The sequence below is a fragment of the Camponotus vicinus genome, unplaced genomic scaffold (assembly GCF_025532165.1).
Source record: "Camponotus vicinus isolate PSW18456_S1 unplaced genomic scaffold, iyCamVici1.0 SCAF_4, whole genome shotgun sequence".
Taxonomy (NCBI): Eukaryota; Metazoa; Arthropoda; class Insecta; order Hymenoptera; family Formicidae; genus Camponotus; species Camponotus vicinus.
Window position 1 is genome coordinate 10,896,711 of NW_028141976.1, and position 17,279 is coordinate 10,913,989.

A 17,279-nucleotide genomic window follows, 5' to 3' on the forward strand; every position below is an offset into this window, starting at 1 on the left:
TCGCTCGCTCTCTACTCATGGTCTTACTTTCTCTGTCACACTTGACAATCGTGATAGACAGCTCGGAAAGATAAGCGGACCCAAGAATCGAGAGCGAGCGAAACAGTAACAAGAACGAGCGAGACAATAATAGGAGTGAGCGAGACAGTAATAGGAGTGAGCGAGACAGTAATAGGAGCGAACGAGACAGTAATAGATGCGAGCGAGAGGAAAATAATAGCGCGCAAGAAAAATCTGATTCTCGAGCTCGAGTCCTCGTTGCTCGTGCTATTTCTATCTCGTTCGCTCTTATTTCACTCGTCCTTCTCGCTTCCTCACGTAACTCTCGCATCGCTTTTATGCATATATACGTACATACATACGTACATACCACACATACCCCCACCCACATATATATATATATATATATACACACACACACATACATCTTTATTATTTAGAACTTTTATTCTTAAGAAATGTGTACGCGTTTTACATTAAAAATAATATCAAACTTTCTCTCTGTAAATATATAAATTATTTATTAATAGCCTAATAAAATATCTTATTTTCAAGTGTTGTAATCATATAATGAATAAATTTCTATATATATATATATATATATATATATATATATATATATATATATATATATGAGAGAAAGAGAGAGAGTCATACAAAATTCATTAAAAATTTATTTAATATACGTAAGCGTCTTGCTATACAGCACTGGTGCTACCGTCATTTTGTGCACATAGCACGGAACAGAACCAGAAATTGTGCACCTTATATGTTACCCTCTGAGAACATTCGTGCACCTTGGCTTCGTAGTTTAGGTGCACGTTTTTAAGGTCCACAGAGGGCGTATCGCTTTCAGGGATCACCTAAAAGCGGGCCATGACACCTCTCAAGGTGAAAGCACATAAAATTGCATAGGCGCATAACCATAAGCATAAAGAAATTGATTGGTCCACAAATATATGCATAAGAAAATGAACCAATCAATTTTCTTATGCTTATGGTTATGTGCTCCTGCAATTTTATGTGCTTTCACCTTCATTCTTCTCTCTGGTTAAATCGACAATCAGCTGATTCGAGGCATCAAGACTCGAGACTCGAAGTTTGACAGAAACGTAGAAAAAGGACAAGCAGAGAGAAGACTGAGAGATGTCATGACCCGTTTTTAGGTGATCCCTGGAAGCGATACTCCCTCTGTGGACACTAAAAACGTGGACATGAACTACAAAACCAATGTCCACGAATGTTCTCAGAGGGTAACACATATGTCCCTCTGATAATATAAATAATATAAATAAAAATATAAATAATTTAATTAATAATAATTTATTATATAAAAATATTAGTATATTCTCTCTTTTCACGCTATTATTTATTTATTTATTTATGTGTCTTCTTTTTCTTTTTCTCAACATCATTTATTTATTTATTTAGTTCGCTCTAAGTCAGTCTTTTAAAATGCAAAACTAAATATTATAAAATTTGACTTCGGAAAAACGCGGTAAAACAATCGAATAAATTCAAATCATTAGCATAACAAAAGGTTCCGTGATATATCAATCGTTTAATAATTAATTTAAAATAAAATACCTCTATAATTTAAAATTCCGCGTGTATATGTAGTACGTAAAATATTTCGGCAGAGAATTATCAATAATATCATGTTTGGCCTTGGCGACGTATAGCAAGCGCGCTATACATATTATCACGGCTTTGTCATCATTCGCACGGTGACTCTCGAGTAATAAAGTAGTGATGAGAAACGCTTCGTACATTGTAATTTTTGTATTAAACACGATTACGATTAGTATCGAAACATAATTTGCTATAAATATTAATAAGTATTAATTAATTAAAAATTAATTAACGACATGAAACTGTATCGCAACGATAAATCTTTATCGAATCGCATTCATTCATTACTGCGAATAAAAATTGAAACAGGGGATACATAAAAGGGCATAAGAGAATTAATTATGTTATGACCTTTCAATCATATTGATGCTTATTATAATGATATTTCCTTAACAATATTAGAATTAAATATATTTCGACCAATGCTTTAAATATTCTCAATCCTTGTTAATTAAACAATATACAATTTAATCGAGAATCGATAAAATGATAGGAATACAAAATATTAAATAATCACTTCGATCATTGTGATCTTTACAGACAATAATTATTATTTTAATACTTAGAGCCACAAATATATTCCATCCGTGTTACTTTATCACTCTACTTGACAATCTAAATATAATTTGGGGGGGGGAGGGGGAGAGATTCTGAGAGAACACGAAGTAAAACAATCGAATTACAGATGTAAATAATTAACGTAACGAAATGCTCCATGATAAATTGTTTAATTAATAATCAATAAATTAAAGTATTTCTGTTATTTAATATATTTCGCGTTAGTGTATATTTTATAATATATAAAATATTTCAACGAATTGTCGATAACACGGTGTTCGACTTTGGCAATATAAAATATAAACAGTAGCACACTATACGTTACGGCTTTGTCATTATTCGCGCGGTGACTCTCGAGTAGTAAGGTAGTGGTGAGAAACGCTTCGTATATTGTAATTTTTCTACTAAATACGATTACGATTAGTATCGAAATATAATTTGCTATAAATATTAATAATTAAAAATTAATTAACTTTTGATAAACAACATGAAACTGTATCGCAACGATAAATATTTATCGAATCGTAATCATTCATTACTGTGAATAAAAATTGAAACAGGGGATACATGAAAGGGGACAAGAGAATTAAATATATTATGATCTTTTGATCATCGATGCTTATTATAATATTTCTTTAACAATATTAGAATTAAATATATTTCTTGTTTAATTAACCAGGATTGAGAAAATTTAAAGCGTTGGTCGAAATATATTTAATTCTAATATTGTTAAAGAAATAAGGCCCCCCTTGCACCCCCCCCCCCCCGTGTGTGTGTGTGTCAGCTCCATGCTTGCGTAAGAAATTGACCAACAAACGATTAAAAAAAAAAAAATTAAAAAAGTCGAAGTTGCCCGGCTAAGTTCCCGGAGGTCGAGGCGGGCTCCTTTCATCGACATATTTACCGATTTTCAGATGAAATAATTATTTCCCAAACGTTAAAAACATTACAGACATATTTCCCAAATAATTTCACGTTAATTAAAAAAAAAATTTTTTTTTAAATATTTATGTCTGCTAACTATACGCTCAATTTATTTTAATTAATTATAAATAAACTATTATTTCCTAAACTATGAGAATCTATTCCTAAATGTGCCCAAACGATTCCCAAGCGATTGGTTTAATAGATAATAGGGAATATCAAATTTGTCTGCTAACTATATATGATCGTTTCAGAGAGAGCATCTTTTTTTTTTACATAACCAATTTTTCTTCAACTAATTTAAAGTGTCATATATAAGTGCAATTATGGATTGCGAATAAAAAAATGTTCATTATACGGAAACGGAACGGACGCTCCTTGCTCAATTAATTTCAGAAGAAAAAGTAAATGAAAATAAAAAAACAGGAGCAGCAGATTTGAAACAATATTTACATACATATATTTACATATTTACACTAGTAATATTAGTAATTTTGTAATCTATAGGTTTTAGTCTCCCCCTTTGGTAATTTCACTTTTCATTTAGCTGTATAATCGCAAAGTGATTCGTGAAAAATTCACGTGAAATCATTGAGTAAAAAGTGAAAAGTGAAAAATTTCGCTCAAAATTACATGAACGATGCCCTGACGTGCGGTTGCGATGGCGCTAGTGCGCCACGGTGAGTGGCGCACTAGCGCCACGGTGACGTGGCGCAAGACGATTGGCTGTGAGAGTTTTTGGCGCGACCCGAGATGAGCGACCACGACTACCGGCGAGAGTCTTTTTTCCGGTCGTCGTACAGTGAGCACGAGGCCGTTACTTTGCACGTGGTGGCTATTGCGCATTTTTCCCGGTCTAAGCCTTATGATTGTGGTCGTTCCTCGGACAGTATTGTTGTTCTCGTCGCGAGTTTGGCCTGTAGCCATCGGTAAACTGGCCGAGCGTTCTCTATCTCGGTATTCTCCGGGTCATTTATTGTATTTATTTATCCCGAAATCTCTATCATCAGGCATTTCCCTCCCGGCTCGCCCATTACCTGACGGCGTGGTTTCTATCTCGGAAACCGCAGCTATCTTTCATCCCCTTACAATATACTTATTATATGTATTAATTCAATAAAATTCGCTATAATGCCATTAATGTTTATTAATTTATTTATTCATTGGTAATATCTCTGTTATAGACAATTTATGGATGAACCAGACAAAAAAAGACAAAGACGAAGAATGAATACGGAGGATGAATCTGTCAACAGGGATGATGACAAACCTAAAACTAACGATGCTAAAATTGGAAGTATTACTGTACCTGAATTCTCTATCAATTGTGATGTCGATCATACAAAATACGGAACAAAGAATAAGCCAGGCAACTTCCACAAGGTAAGAATTAGTTAAATTTATTGATCCCTCATGTGCTAAAGTAATTTCTTTTTCGCCTTCTTTGCATGTTTTCTGCTATGGCTGCATCTGTACTCGCTTGCGCTTTCGCACGTTCTGTTGGTATTGCGACCTTCTTCTCTTTACTGCTGGTATATATTTCATGCATATCTTGAGTGTGATTAGCAAAATTAATGGGGCCTATCTGATTTTGTTTACAGATACCAAAGGAATCAGATATAGCTGATCTCTCTACAACGGATTTTAAGATCGTCAAAACAAAACTTACATTTGTGGATAAGAGCAAGTATATAAAAAGTTTCTTTGAATGTGAAGCATCTGTGATTCGGATAACAGCCCCGAGCCGTTTCGGAAAATCCACATTTATGAATATGCTCGAGAACTTTTTGAAGATAATAGTAAATGAAGACGCAAAGCCAATTTCAAATCCAGAGGATGGTGATAATTACAAGCTGTTTATGAATTTGCAGCTAGGTTTTGAGCATCCAGAGTTCGTTAAGGAACATTGTGGTCAGTACCCCGTGATATTTATGAGTCTTAAAGATGTAGGAGGTGAAACAAAGGGAGACATTTTAGAATCACTGAAGGAAGCTCTTTGTCAAGCATTCCAGCAGCATTCTTACCTTCTTGAAAAAGCTGCTGATGGTTCTTGCAGTTTTAAAAATAAGAAAATAAAAGGTATCGAAATATTTCTGAACCATTATGAGCGTAATAGGCTGAAAGAACTGTCCCAAATTAATGTAGAATATGGATTGCAATTCTTGTCTAAAATCTTGTATTCTCACTTCAACAAAAAAGTTGTTATTCTCATAGACGAGACCGACGCGCCCATTATGAAAGCTGTTACAGAGAACATGAATGATAAACTCCTGCGATACCTGTTAAATTCTATTAGCCATCTGATGTCAGTAAGCTTAAAGGATCAAACAATTGTGGCGCTTGCATTACTTAATTCCTCTGTTCGTTTATCTGGAGCATTTTCCTGGGAATTACGCAATCATGGTAATGTTCTATTCTTGGAAAGAGATGATTTTTCTGGAGTATATGGATTTACAGTACAGGAAGTAGATAGTCTATTTGAGAAAAGTGAATTTCAAGCAGTGAAGGATTCTGATGGTGTCAAAGAGTGGTACAATGGATACCAAATATTAAATAGTGAAGAAACAAGAATTTACAATAGCTGGTCTGTCATAAATTATTTGCAAAATAGTGTTAGAGAAAAGAGAAAAATGTTTGATAGCTATTGGGCCAGGTCAGGCTTTGTGGATATTTTAGGAAACTTGTTTGTGAAATCTCAGATACAAAAGCCAATCGAGAAACTTCTTGAAGATGAGAACATTGAAATAGAACTAGCTGAGCCAACAGTTGATAATATTTTGGAACTGAAAAAGACAATCTGTGATTCACAGAATAAATTAGAAACCTCGCAAGTGAATTACTTCTTACAGCTTCTGTGGGATAATGGTTTGTTGAATGCAGTTGAAAAGAATGCGCACATTGTAAGTCTGAAGATACCAAATTGGGAGATAAAGAGCGTAATCGAACGTAAATGTTACAGTGAATCGATGTTTAGTACAAAGTATAAACTCGAGCCTGAAAATATAGAAAAATATATACAAGCACTGAGGAATTTGCTATTAATGGCAAATGATGAAGAGGAAACTGAAAAAAGTAAAGAAAAACCATTTCGTGAACTCGTTAATGCAGTTTCAGGCCTCTTTTCAGAAGGTGCGACAATTCCATATAATGAGTCAGAGTTATATCACATTCTTTTTTATTTGGCATATAATAGTACAATTTTCAATGCACAAGCTAACAGAGCGGTCTGTCAAAAGATCTCCAAGGAAAAGCGAGGAAGAAAACACGAATTTGACATGCTTGTAATTCTTAGAACAGTTGGAGCCATATTTGAATGGAAATATTGCAAGGCAAATGAAACAGAAAGATCACAAGATGCTCTTAAACAAATTATTGATAAACAGTATTTCAAGGTTTTTGACAAGGAGGAGTATAAACATGTTAAAACAAAAATTTATGTTGGTTTGTGTTTTAAGATAAAGTCAAATGTGACTATGCGATACTTAGTGAACACTACTGATGTAGATAAAGCAAAATTTCTGGAAAGTACTTCTACAGAGGCTACTAAAGCTGATACCGCTACTGTTGTCAAATGATATCGTGCATTGGCTTTGTTTGTGTTTAATAAGTAACAAATAAGTATTGTCGCATTCTTCTCTGACAGAGTCACGTGTAAACAAATAAGTTTTTATTTTTTTCTTGTAATTTCTTAGTTATATTTCATTACAGTTAGTTGATAAAATAAAGAGGTCTTTGTATATTTTTATTAATAATAAAATATTTTGCTAAAAAATTAAAAATAAGGTCTCATAAGAAGTAATTACTGCAGCATTAGACAACCAATGAAATGTGCTGTACTGATGAGGTCAAATGAGGCTGCAGGCTGCAGTTTACAGCTTTTCATTGAGTTGCCTAACTTTCAAATAAATTTTTTCAGTTATATAATAATATATAAAAGTAAAAAAGAATTATTTTATCAAAGATGATGGTTCTGAGAATTAATCCCGATCTACAATAGATAATTTAAGCTTTAAGCCTTAAGAAACTGACCAATCACAACCGAGTATTCTCTTCATACTTGACTGTGGTTGGTCAACCTCTTAAGGCTTAAGCTTAAATTACCTACTGTAAACCCGGCCTTATGCGTCGTCTACAATGAGATTTTAAGGAGACTTAGGACCTCCGCACAAGGTGTTCCGTGTCGCATTACGTTACGTTAAGTATAGATCGTAAATTTAACTCCGTACGTAAAATTAAACTTCAGTCAACGCACAGAAGAAATCGTAACGTAAAGACATTTCGTCTTTCAAACATATTTCAATTATCTACGCTTATCCACGATCCATGATATATTATGCGATTATGCGGAATTAATAATAAATTAGTCATGGATTAAAAGTTACAAAGAGATAAATTTGCTCGTTTTGCTTACACTTAAAGTCAGTACACATGAGAAAATTTTAGTATTTATCATAAGCAAATCGACCAATCACAGGACGGCGTCCATTTTATATAGCTTCCGGCTAACTTCACAATATAAAAAAATTTAATTAAAATTAAACGAATGACTCACAAACCTTTTTAATTATACTTCAAAACTCTTCATACGAAATACAAACGATTCATAAGGAGAATTTTTAATATTTAGTTATGTTGGCTAACTACATACTGTAAAAATGATTAATTTTTTATAATTATTCTAATTACTCACAAACGTTTTTAATCACACTTCAAACATCTTCATACGAAATACAAAAGATTCTATAAGGAGATTTTTGGTTGGCTGAAAAATTTCCGGCTTACTTAATACGAATCGATTAAGGGCCTGAGCACAAAGATGTCGTAACTGTTTCCGACAAAGCCGTATGCGTAAGTCGGAGACGTTAAGCGTCGTCTACAATGACCGTAGCATAATGTTGTAAGGCCGTAGTCGTAAGAAATTGACCAATCACAGTTGATTATTCTCCTGAACTTCAACTGGGATTGGTCAATTTCTTACGACTACGGTCTTACAACCTTATGCTACGGCCATTGTAGACGACGCTTTAGTCAACGCACAAGGATTTTACGTAAACATAGGTATCGCATAACATGCAATACAAGATACGGCCTACGTTTACGTAAAATCCTTGTGCGTTGACTAACGTCTCCGACTTACGCATATGACTTTGTCGGAAACAGTTACAACATCTTTGTGCTCAGGGCTCGTTCCCACTGAGCGCGTCACGCGTCGCGTCAACCAGCGTGAGCCAATCAAAACATCCCATTGTAATAACACGGAAAACATGTTATTACAATGGGATGTTTTGATTGGCTCACGCTGGTGACGCGACGCGTGACGCGCTCAGTGGGAACGAGCCCTCAGGCCCTTAATCGGAGTTTGGTCGAAGCGGCCCTTAAGCGGCGTCTACAATGATGCGTCGTCTACAATGAGATTTTAAAGAGACTTAAGGCGTAAGATTTAAGAAATTGACCAATCACAGTCGAGTATTCTCTTAATACTTGACTGTGATTGGTCAATTTCTTAAGTCTTACGCCTTAAGTCTCCTTAAAATCTCATTGTAGACGATGCTTGAGATTTTAAGGCGTAAGACTTAAGAAATTGACCAATCACAGTCAAGTATGAAGAGAATACTCGACTGTGATTGGTCAATTTCTTAAGGCTTAGGGATTAAATTACCTGTTGTAGATCGGGACGTAGCATTTAACAGGAGAGGCTTTTAATGTATATTAAATTTAATGTGTATTAAATGTATATTAAATTCATAATTCTCTGCACCATCATCCTTGATAACATTATTTTCTTTTTACTTTTATATATTATTATGTAACTTTGAAAAAATTTATTTGAAAGCTAGGCAACTCAATTAAAAGCTGTAAACTGCACCCTCATTTGACCTCATCAGCACATTTCATTGGTTGTCTAATATATATTATTACAACGATTACACATATATATTATTTACAACGATTTATTTTGTTTTAATGCCGCAGCAATTACTTCTTAGGAGACCTTATTTTCAATTTTTTAGCAAAATATTTTATTATTAATAAAAATATACAAAGACCTCTTTATTTTATCAACTAACTGTAATGAAATATAACTAAGAAATTACAAGAAAAAAATAAAAACTTATTTGTTTACACATGACTCTGTCAGAGAAGAATGCGACAATACTTATTTGTTACTTATTAAACACGAACAAAGCCAATGCACGATATCATTTGACAACAGTAGCGGTATCAGCTTTAGTATCCTCTGTAGAAGTACTTTCGAGAAATTTTGCTTTATTTACATCAGTAGTGTTCACTAAGTATCGTATAGTCACATTTGACTTTATTTTAAAACACAAACCAACATAAATTTTTGTTTTAACATGTTTATATTCCTCCTTGTCAAAAACTTTGAAATACTGTTTATCAATAATTTGTTTAAGAGCATCTTGTGATCTTTCTGTTTCATTTGCCTTGCAATATTTCCATTCAAATATGGCTCCAACTGTTCTAAGAATTACAAGCATGTCAAATTCGTGTTTTCTTCCTCGCTTTTCCTTGGAGATCTTTTGACAGACCGCTCTGTTAGCTTGTGCACTGAAAATTGTACTATTATATGCCAAATAAAAAAGAATGTGATGTAACTCTGACTCATTATATGGAATTGTCGCACCTTCTGAAAAGAGGCCTGAAACTGCATTAACGAGTTCACGAAATGGTTTTTCTTTACTTTTTTCAGTTTCCTCTTCATCATTTGCCATTAATAGCAAATTCCTCAGTGATTGTATGTATTTTTCTATATTTTCAGGCTCGAGTTTATATTTTGTACTAAACATCGATTCACTGTAACATTTACTTTCGATTACGCTCTTTATCTCCCAATTTGGTATCTTCAGACTTACAATGTTTGCATTCTTTTCAACTGCATTCAACAAACCATCATCCCACAGAAGCTGTAAGAAGAAATTCACTTGCGAGGTATCTAATTTATTCTGTGAATCAGAGATTGTCTTTTTCAGTTTCAAAATATTATCAATTGTTGGCTCAGTTAGTGCTATTTCAATGTTCTCATCTTCAAGAAGTTTCTCGATTGGCTTTTGTATCTCAGATTTCACAAACAAGTTTCCTAAAATATCCACAAAGCCTGACCTGGCCCAATAGCTATCGAACATTTTTCTCTTCTTTTTAACACTATTTTGCAAATAATTTATGACAGACCAGCTATTGTAAATTCTTGTTTCTTCACTATTTAATATTTGGTATCCATTGTACCACTCTTTGACACCATCAGAATCCTTCACTGCTTGAAATTCACTTTTCTCAAATAGACTATCTACTTCCTGTACTGTAAATCCATATACTCCAGAAAAATCATCTCTTTCCAAGAATAGAACATTACCATGATTGCGTAATTCCCAGGAAAATACTCCAGATAAACGAACACAGGAATTAAGTAATGCACGTGCCACAATTTTTTGATCCTTTAAGCTTGCCGACATCAGATGGCTAATACAATTTAACAGGTATCGCAGGAGTTTATCATCCATGTTCTCCATAATAGCTTTCATAATGGGCGCGTCGGTCTCATCTATCAGAATAACAACTTTTTTGTTGAAGTGAGAATACAAGATTTCAGACAAGAATTGCAATCCGTCCTCTACATCAGATTGGGATAGTTCTTTCAGCCTATTACGGTTATAATAGTTCAGAAATATTTCGATATCTTGTATTTTCTTATCTTTAAAACTGCAAGAACCATCAGCAGCTATATCAAGAAGGTAAGAATGCCGCCGGAATGCCCGACAAAGAGCTTTCTTCAGCGATTCTAAAATTTCTCCCTCTGTTCTACCTCCTACCTCTTTAAGACTTATAAATATCACGGGGTACTGACCACAATGTTCCTTAACGAACTCTGGATGCTCGAAACCTAGCTGCAAATTCATAAACAGCTTGTAATTATCACCATCTTCTGGATTTGAAATTGGCTTTGCATCTTCATTTACTGTTATCTTCAAAAAGTTCTCGAGCATATCCATAAATGTGGATTTTCCGAAACGGCTCGGGGCTGTTATCCGAATCACAGATGCTTCACATTCAAAGAAACTTTTTATATACTTGCTCTTATCCACAAATGTAAGTTTTGTTTTGACGATCTTAAAATCCATTGTAGAGAGATCAGCTATATCTGATCCCTTCGGTATCTGTAAACAAAATCAGATAGGCCCCATTAATTTTGCTAATTACAATCAAGATATGCATGAAATATATACCGGCAGTCAAGAGAAGAAGGTCGCAATACCAACAGAACGTGCGAAAGCGCAAGCGAGTACAGATGCAGCCATAGCAGAAAACATGCAAAAAAGGCGAAAAAAAAATTACTTTAGCATATGTCGGTCAATAAATTTAACTAATTCTTACCTTGTGGAAGTTCCCTGGCTTATTCTTTGTTCCGTATTTTGTATGATCGACACCACAATTGATAGAGAATTCAGGTACAGTAACACTTCCAATTTTGGCATCGTTAGTTTCAGGTTTGTCATCATCCCTGTTGACAGATCGATCCGCCGTATTCATTCTTCGTCTTTTTTTGTCTGGTTCATCCATAAATTGTCTACAATAGAGATATTACCAATGAATAAATAAATTAATAAACATTAATGGCACTATAGCGAATTTTATTGGATTAATACATATAATAAGCATATTGTAAGGGGATGAAAGATGGCTGCGGTTTCCGAGATAGAAACCGCGCCGTCAGGTAATGGGCGAGTCGGGAGGGGAATGCCTGATGATAGAGATTTCGGGTTAAATAAATACAATAAATGACCCGGAGAGTACCGAGATAAAGATTGTGTATTTGCCAGTTCCACGATAGCACCGCGGAATAAAGGCTAGGAACGCTCGGCCAGTTTACCGATGGCTACAGGACAAACTCGCGACGAGAACACAGACCGGGAAAAATGTGCAATAGCCACCACGTGCAAAGTAACGACCTCGCGCTCACTGTACGACGGCCGGAAAAAGACTCTCGCCGGTAGTCGTGGTAGCTCACCTCGGGTCGCGCCAAAAACTCTCACAGCCAATCGTTTTGCGCCACGTCACTCACCGTTAAAGTCACTAGGGCTGCGGTCCGAAATGTGCTCGGTAGTGTTCCGAAATTGCTGCCAGTTTACTGCCAGCACTGAAAATATATAATATACGCATAGACCACCTCCGGGAACTTAGCCGGGCAACTTCGACTTTTTTAATTTTTTTTTTTTTTTATCGTTTGTTGGTCGTTTGTCGGTGATTGTTGGCCTAATTTCAACGTTTGTTGGTTTATATTTTTTTTTAAACAAAAAAATAAAAATCAACGTGAAGTTAGCCGGCGAAATCTCATTTTCGTTTAAAAAGCGGTTCAATCGATGCGGAATCGTTTGGAGATGATTGTTGGCCTAATTATAACGTTTGTTGGTTCATTATTTGCTTAAAAAACGAAAAATAAACTTTTACATTAAGGCCGAATCTACAATAGGAATAAGCCTTAAGGAATTGATCAATCACAGTTGAATGTGAAATAGTAATCGAATATGATTGGTTAATTTCTTACGACAAGCATGGAGCTGACACACACACACACACACACACACACACACACACACACTCACAGGGGGGGTGCAAGGGGGGCCTTCGGAGATATCAAAAAATGTTTAATACAAAAGTTTTATAGTAAAAACACCTCTATTTAACTAGATTAATAAAATTTTAGAAAAAAAATTGTTTTTTTAAATTTTATTAATGTCATTGAATAGAGCCATTTTTGCCATAAAACTTTTGTATTAAACATTTTTTGATATCTCCAGTAATTTTCGTGATATATAGAAAAAACCGATAAACCGCTCTATCTGAGGGGTGGTTTCACCCCTTAGAATCGTTTTTGGGCCCCAACTGAAAATTTCTAAATTCATCTGTTTACCCCCTCTACATATGTAAAAAGTTTCATTATGATCAGAATTTTCGGGTTCGCGAGGTTCCCTTGTTAGTGATTATTATAAAAGAAACTAATATTTATTTTTAGTTATACATAAGAAAAATCATCAAAATTCATGTTTCGATTTATTTTACATAAAAAATATTATTTATAAAGATAATAAAAACCTTTTTTTTTAATGTCTTCGTAATTTTAAAAGTCTTCGTAAAAATGATTAAGCATATAGATATTATTTGACACGTGTAGGTTAAAGATATGTAGATTTGATTTAACCACAGATTATTTTTTTTTACTTTTATATATTATTATATAACTTTGAAAAAATTTATTTGAAAGCTAGGCAACTCAATTAAAAGCTGTAAACTGCACCCTCATTTGACCTCATCAGCACATTTCATTGGTTGTCTAATATATGTTATTACAACGATTACACATATATATTATTTACAACGATTTATTTTGTTTTAATGCCGCAGCAATTACTTCTTAGGAGACCTTATTTTCAATTTTTTAGCAAAATATTTTATTATTAATAAAAATATACAAAGACCTCTTTATTTTATCAACTAACTGTAATGAAATATAACTAAGAAATTACAAGAAAAAAATAAAAACTTATTTGTTTACACATGACTCTGTCAGAGAAGAATGCGACAATACTTATTTGTTACTTATTAAACACGAACAAAGCCAATGCACGATATCATTTGACAACAGTAGCGGTATCAGCTTTAGTATCCTCTGTAGAAGTACTTTCGAGAAATTTTGCTTTATTTACATCAGTAGTGTTCACTAAGTATCGTATAGTCACATTTGACTTTATTTTAAAACACAAACCAACATAAATTTTTGTTTTAACATGTTTATATTCCTCCTTGTCAAAAACTTTGAAATACTGTTTATCAATAATTTGTTTAAGAGCATCTTGTGATCTTTCTGTTTCATTTGCCTTGCAATATTTCCATTCAAATATGGCTCCAACTGTTCTAAGAATTACAAGCATGTCAAATTCGTGTTTTCTTCCTCGCTTTTCCTTGGAGATCTTTTGACAGACCGCTCTGTTAGCTTGTGCACTGAAAATTGTACTATTATATGCCAAATAAAAAAGAATGTGATGTAACTCTGACTCATTATATGGAATTGTCGCACCTTCTGAAAAGAGGCCTGAAACTGCATTAACGAGTTCACGAAATGGTTTTTCTTTACTTTTTTCAGTTTCCTCTTCATCATTTGCCATTAATAGCAAATTCCTCAGTGATTGTATGTATTTTTCTATATTTTCAGGCTCGAGTTTATATTTTGTACTAAACATCGATTCACTGTAACATTTACTTTCGATTACGCTCTTTATCTCCCAATTTGGTATCTTCAGACTTACAATGTTTGCATTCTTTTCAACTGCATTCAACAAACCATCATCCCACAGAAGCTGTAAGAAGAAATTCACTTGCGAGGTATCTAATTTATTCTGTGAATCAGAGATTGTCTTTTTCAGTTTCAAAATATTATCAATTGTTGGCTCAGTTAGTGCTATTTCAATGTTCTCATCTTCAAGAAGTTTCTCGATTGGCTTTTGTATCTCAGATTTCACAAACAAGTTTCCTAAAATATCCACAAAGCCTGACCTGGCCCAATAGCTATCGAACATTTTTCTCTTCTTTTTAACACTATTTTGCAAATAATTTATGACAGACCAGCTACTGTAAATTCTTGTTTCTTCACTATTTAATATTTGGTATCCATCATACCACTCTTTGACACCATCAGAATCTTTCACTGCTTGAAATTCACTTTTCTCAAATAGACTATCTACTTCCTGTACTGTAAATCCATATACTCCAGAAAAATTATCTTCTTGCAAGAATAAAACATTACAATGATTGCGTAATTCCCAGGAAAATACTCCAGATAAACGAACACAGGAATTAAGTAATGCACGTGCCACAATTTTTTGATCCTTTAAGCTTGCCGACATCAGATGGCTAATACAATTTAACAGGTATCGCAGGAGTTTATCATCCATGTTCTCCATAATAGCTTTCATAATGGGCGCGTCGGTCTCATCTATCAGAATAACAACTTTTTTGTTGAAGTGAGAATACAAGATTTCAGACAAGAATTGCAATCCGTCCTCTACATCAGATTGGGATAGTTCTTTCAGCCTATTACGGTTATAATAGTTCAGAAATATTTCGATATCTTGTATTTTCTTATCTTTAAAACTGCAAGAACCATCAGCAGCTATATCAAGAAGGTAAGAATGCCGCCGGAATGCCCGACAAAGAGCTTTCTTCAGCGATTCTAAAATTTCTCCCTCTGTTCTACCTCCTACCTCTTTAAGACTTATAAATATCACGGGGTACTGACCACAATGTTCCTTAACGAACTCTGGATGCTCGAAACCTAGCTGCAAATTCATAAACAGCTTGTAATTATCACCATCTTCTGGATTTGAAATTGGCTTTGCATCTTCATTTACTGTTATCTTCAAAAAGTTCTCGAGCATATCCATAAATGTGGATTTTCCGAAACGGCTCGGGGCTGTTATCCGAATCACAGATGCTTCACATTCAAAGAAACTTTTTATATACTTGCTCTTATCCACAAATGTAAGTTTTGTTTTGACGATCTTAAAATCCATTGTAGAGAGATCAGTTATATCTGATCCCTTCGGAATCTGTAAACAAAATCAGATAGGCCCCATTAATTTTGCTAATTACAATCAAGATATGCATGAAATATATACCGGCAGTCAAGAGAAGAAGGTCGCAATACCAACAGAACGTGCGAAAGCGCAAGCGAGTACAGATGCAGCCATAGCAGAAAACATGCAAAAAAGGCGAAAAAAAAATTACTTCAGCATATGTCGGTCAATAAATTTAACTAATTCTTACCTTGTGGAAGTTCCCTGGCTTATTCTTTGTTCCGTATTTTGTATGATCGACACCACAATTGATAGAGAATTCAGGTACAGTAACACTTCCAATTTTGGCATCGTTAGTTTCAGGTTTGTCATCATCCCTGTTGACAGATCCATCCTCCGTATTCATTCTTCGTCTTTTTTTGTCTGGTCCATAAATTGTCTACAATAGAGATATTACCAATGAATAAATAAATTAATAAACATTAATGCCACTATAGTGAATTTTATTGGATTAATACATATAATAAGCATATTGTAAGGGGATGAAAGATGGCTGCGGCTTCCGAGATAGAAACCACGCCGTCAGGTAATGGGCGAGTCGGGAGGGGAATGCCTGATGATAGAGATTTCGGGTTAAATAAATACAATAAATGACCCGGAGAGTACCGAGATAAAGATTGTGTATTTGCCAGTTCCACGATAGCACCGCGGAATAAAGGCTAGGAACGCTCGGCCAGTTTACCGATGGCTACAGGACAAACTCGCGACGAGAACATAGACCGGGAAAAATGTGCAATAGCCACCACGTGCAAAGTAACGACCTCGCGCTCACTGTACGACGGCCGGAAAAAGACTCTCGCCGGTAATCGTGGTCGCTCACCTCGGGTCGCGCCAAAAACTCTCACAGCCAATCGTTTTGCGCCACGTCACTCACCGTTAAAGTCACTAGAGCTGCGGTCCGAAATGTGCTCGGTAGTGTTCCGAAATTGCTGCCAGTTTACTGCCAGCACTGAAAATCTATAATATACGCATAGACCACCTCCGGGAACTTAGCCGGGCAACTTCGACTTTAAAAAAATTTTTTTTTTTTTTATCGTTTGTTGGTCGTTTGTCGTTGATTGTTGGCCTAATTTCAACGTTTGTTGGTTTATATTTTTTTTTAAACAAAAAAATAAAAATCAACGTGAAGTTAGCCGACGAAATCTCATTTTCGTTTAAAAAGCGGTTCAATCGATGCGGAATCGTTTGGAGATGATTGTTGGCTTAATTATAACGTTTGTTGGTTCATTATTTGCTTAAAAAACGAAAAATAAACTTTTACATTAAGGCCGAATCTACAATAGGAATAAGCCTTAAGGAATTGATCAATCACAGTTGAATGTGAAATAGTAATCGAATATGATTGGTTAATTTCTTACGTCGAGCATGGAGCTGACATACACACACACACACACACACACACTCACACACACACACACACACGCACGCACGCACGCACGCACGCACGCACGCACGCACGCACGCACGAACGCACGCACGCACGCACGCAAGGGGTGGTGCAAGGGGGGCCATCGGCCG

General features: G+C 34.9%; 3 protein-coding genes across 11 annotated transcripts; 1 reads left to right on the forward strand and 2 right to left on the reverse strand.

Annotated features, from left to right (window-relative positions):
- Nucleotides 1-3,496: 3,496 nt before the first annotated feature.
- Nucleotides 3,497-6,853, forward strand: LOC145969924 (uncharacterized). 5 transcript variants are annotated; one of them, XM_083096265.1, is made up of 4 exons: nt 3,853-4,043; nt 4,299-4,497; nt 4,716-5,193; nt 5,329-6,853. In XM_083096265.1, the coding sequence occupies exons 1-4, from the start codon at nt 3,868-3,870 to the stop codon at nt 6,687-6,689; spliced, it is 2,214 nt and encodes a 737-aa protein (XP_082952391.1). In that variant the 5' UTR covers nt 3,853-3,867; the 3' UTR covers nt 6,690-6,853. The 5 variants fall into 5 exon arrangements, with proteins under 5 accessions (XP_082952392.1, XP_082952391.1, XP_082952387.1 ...); XM_083096266.1 differs by lacking the exon at nt 3,853-4,043 and adding an exon at nt 3,497-3,518 and having other exon boundaries at nt 4,716-6,853; XM_083096261.1 differs by having other exon boundaries at nt 4,716-6,853.
- A 2,196-nt stretch (nt 6,854-9,049) lies between these two features.
- On the reverse strand, nt 9,050-12,213 carry LOC145970207 (uncharacterized). 5 transcript variants are annotated; one of them, XM_083096760.1, is made up of 3 exons: nt 12,194-12,213; nt 11,506-11,698; nt 9,050-11,288 (listed from the first exon to the last, which is right to left on the reverse strand). In XM_083096760.1, exons 2-3 carry the CDS (start codon nt 11,689-11,691, stop codon nt 9,315-9,317), a joined length of 2,160 nt encoding a protein of 719 aa, XP_082952886.1. In that variant the 5' UTR covers nt 11,692-11,698; nt 12,194-12,213; the 3' UTR covers nt 9,050-9,314. The 5 variants fall into 5 exon arrangements, with proteins under 5 accessions (XP_082952886.1, XP_082952887.1, XP_082952884.1 ...); XM_083096761.1 differs by lacking the exon at nt 12,194-12,213 and adding an exon at nt 11,926-12,128 and having other exon boundaries at nt 9,050-11,279; XM_083096758.1 differs by lacking the exon at nt 12,194-12,213 and adding an exon at nt 11,926-12,127.
- Nucleotides 12,214-13,553: 1,340 nt separating this feature from the next.
- Nucleotides 13,554-16,652, reverse strand: LOC145969703 (uncharacterized). Its single transcript, XM_083095899.1, has 3 exons — nt 16,636-16,652; nt 15,952-16,140; nt 13,554-15,734 (listed from the first exon to the last, which is right to left on the reverse strand). The coding sequence occupies exons 2-3, from the start codon at nt 16,105-16,107 to the stop codon at nt 13,761-13,763; spliced, it is 2,130 nt and encodes a 709-aa protein (XP_082952025.1). The 5' UTR covers nt 16,108-16,140; nt 16,636-16,652; the 3' UTR covers nt 13,554-13,760.
- Nucleotides 16,653-17,279: the final 627 nt, after the last annotated feature.

What these genes read in the sequence shown, in the direction of transcription:
- LOC145969924 (XM_083096261.1), top strand. Translation starts at nt 3,868, where the DNA reads ATGAGCGACCACGACTACCGGCGAGAGTCTTTTTTCCGGTCGTCGTAC. An exon ending in AGTTTGGCCTGTAGCCATCG is followed by an intron (nt 4,044 to 4,298) that starts GTAAACTGGCCG and finishes TCTCTGTTATAG; the next exon opens with ACAATTTATGGATGAACCAG. An exon ending in AGCCAGGCAACTTCCACAAG is followed by an intron (nt 4,498 to 4,715) that starts GTAAGAATTAGT and finishes TTTTGTTTACAG; the next exon opens with ATACCAAAGGAATCAGATAT.
- LOC145970207 (XM_083096760.1), bottom strand. Translation starts at nt 11,691, where the DNA reads ATGGATGAACCAGACAAAAAAAGACGAAGAATGAATACGGCGGATCGA. An exon ending in AGCCAGGGAACTTCCACAAG is followed by an intron (nt 11,289 to 11,505) that starts GTAAGAATTAGT and finishes TTTTGTTTACAG; the next exon opens with ATACCGAAGGGATCAGATAT.
- LOC145969703 (XM_083095899.1), bottom strand. Translation starts at nt 16,107, where the DNA reads ATGAATACGGAGGATGGATCTGTCAACAGGGATGATGACAAACCTGAA. An exon ending in AGCCAGGGAACTTCCACAAG is followed by an intron (nt 15,735 to 15,951) that starts GTAAGAATTAGT and finishes TTTTGTTTACAG; the next exon opens with ATTCCGAAGGGATCAGATAT.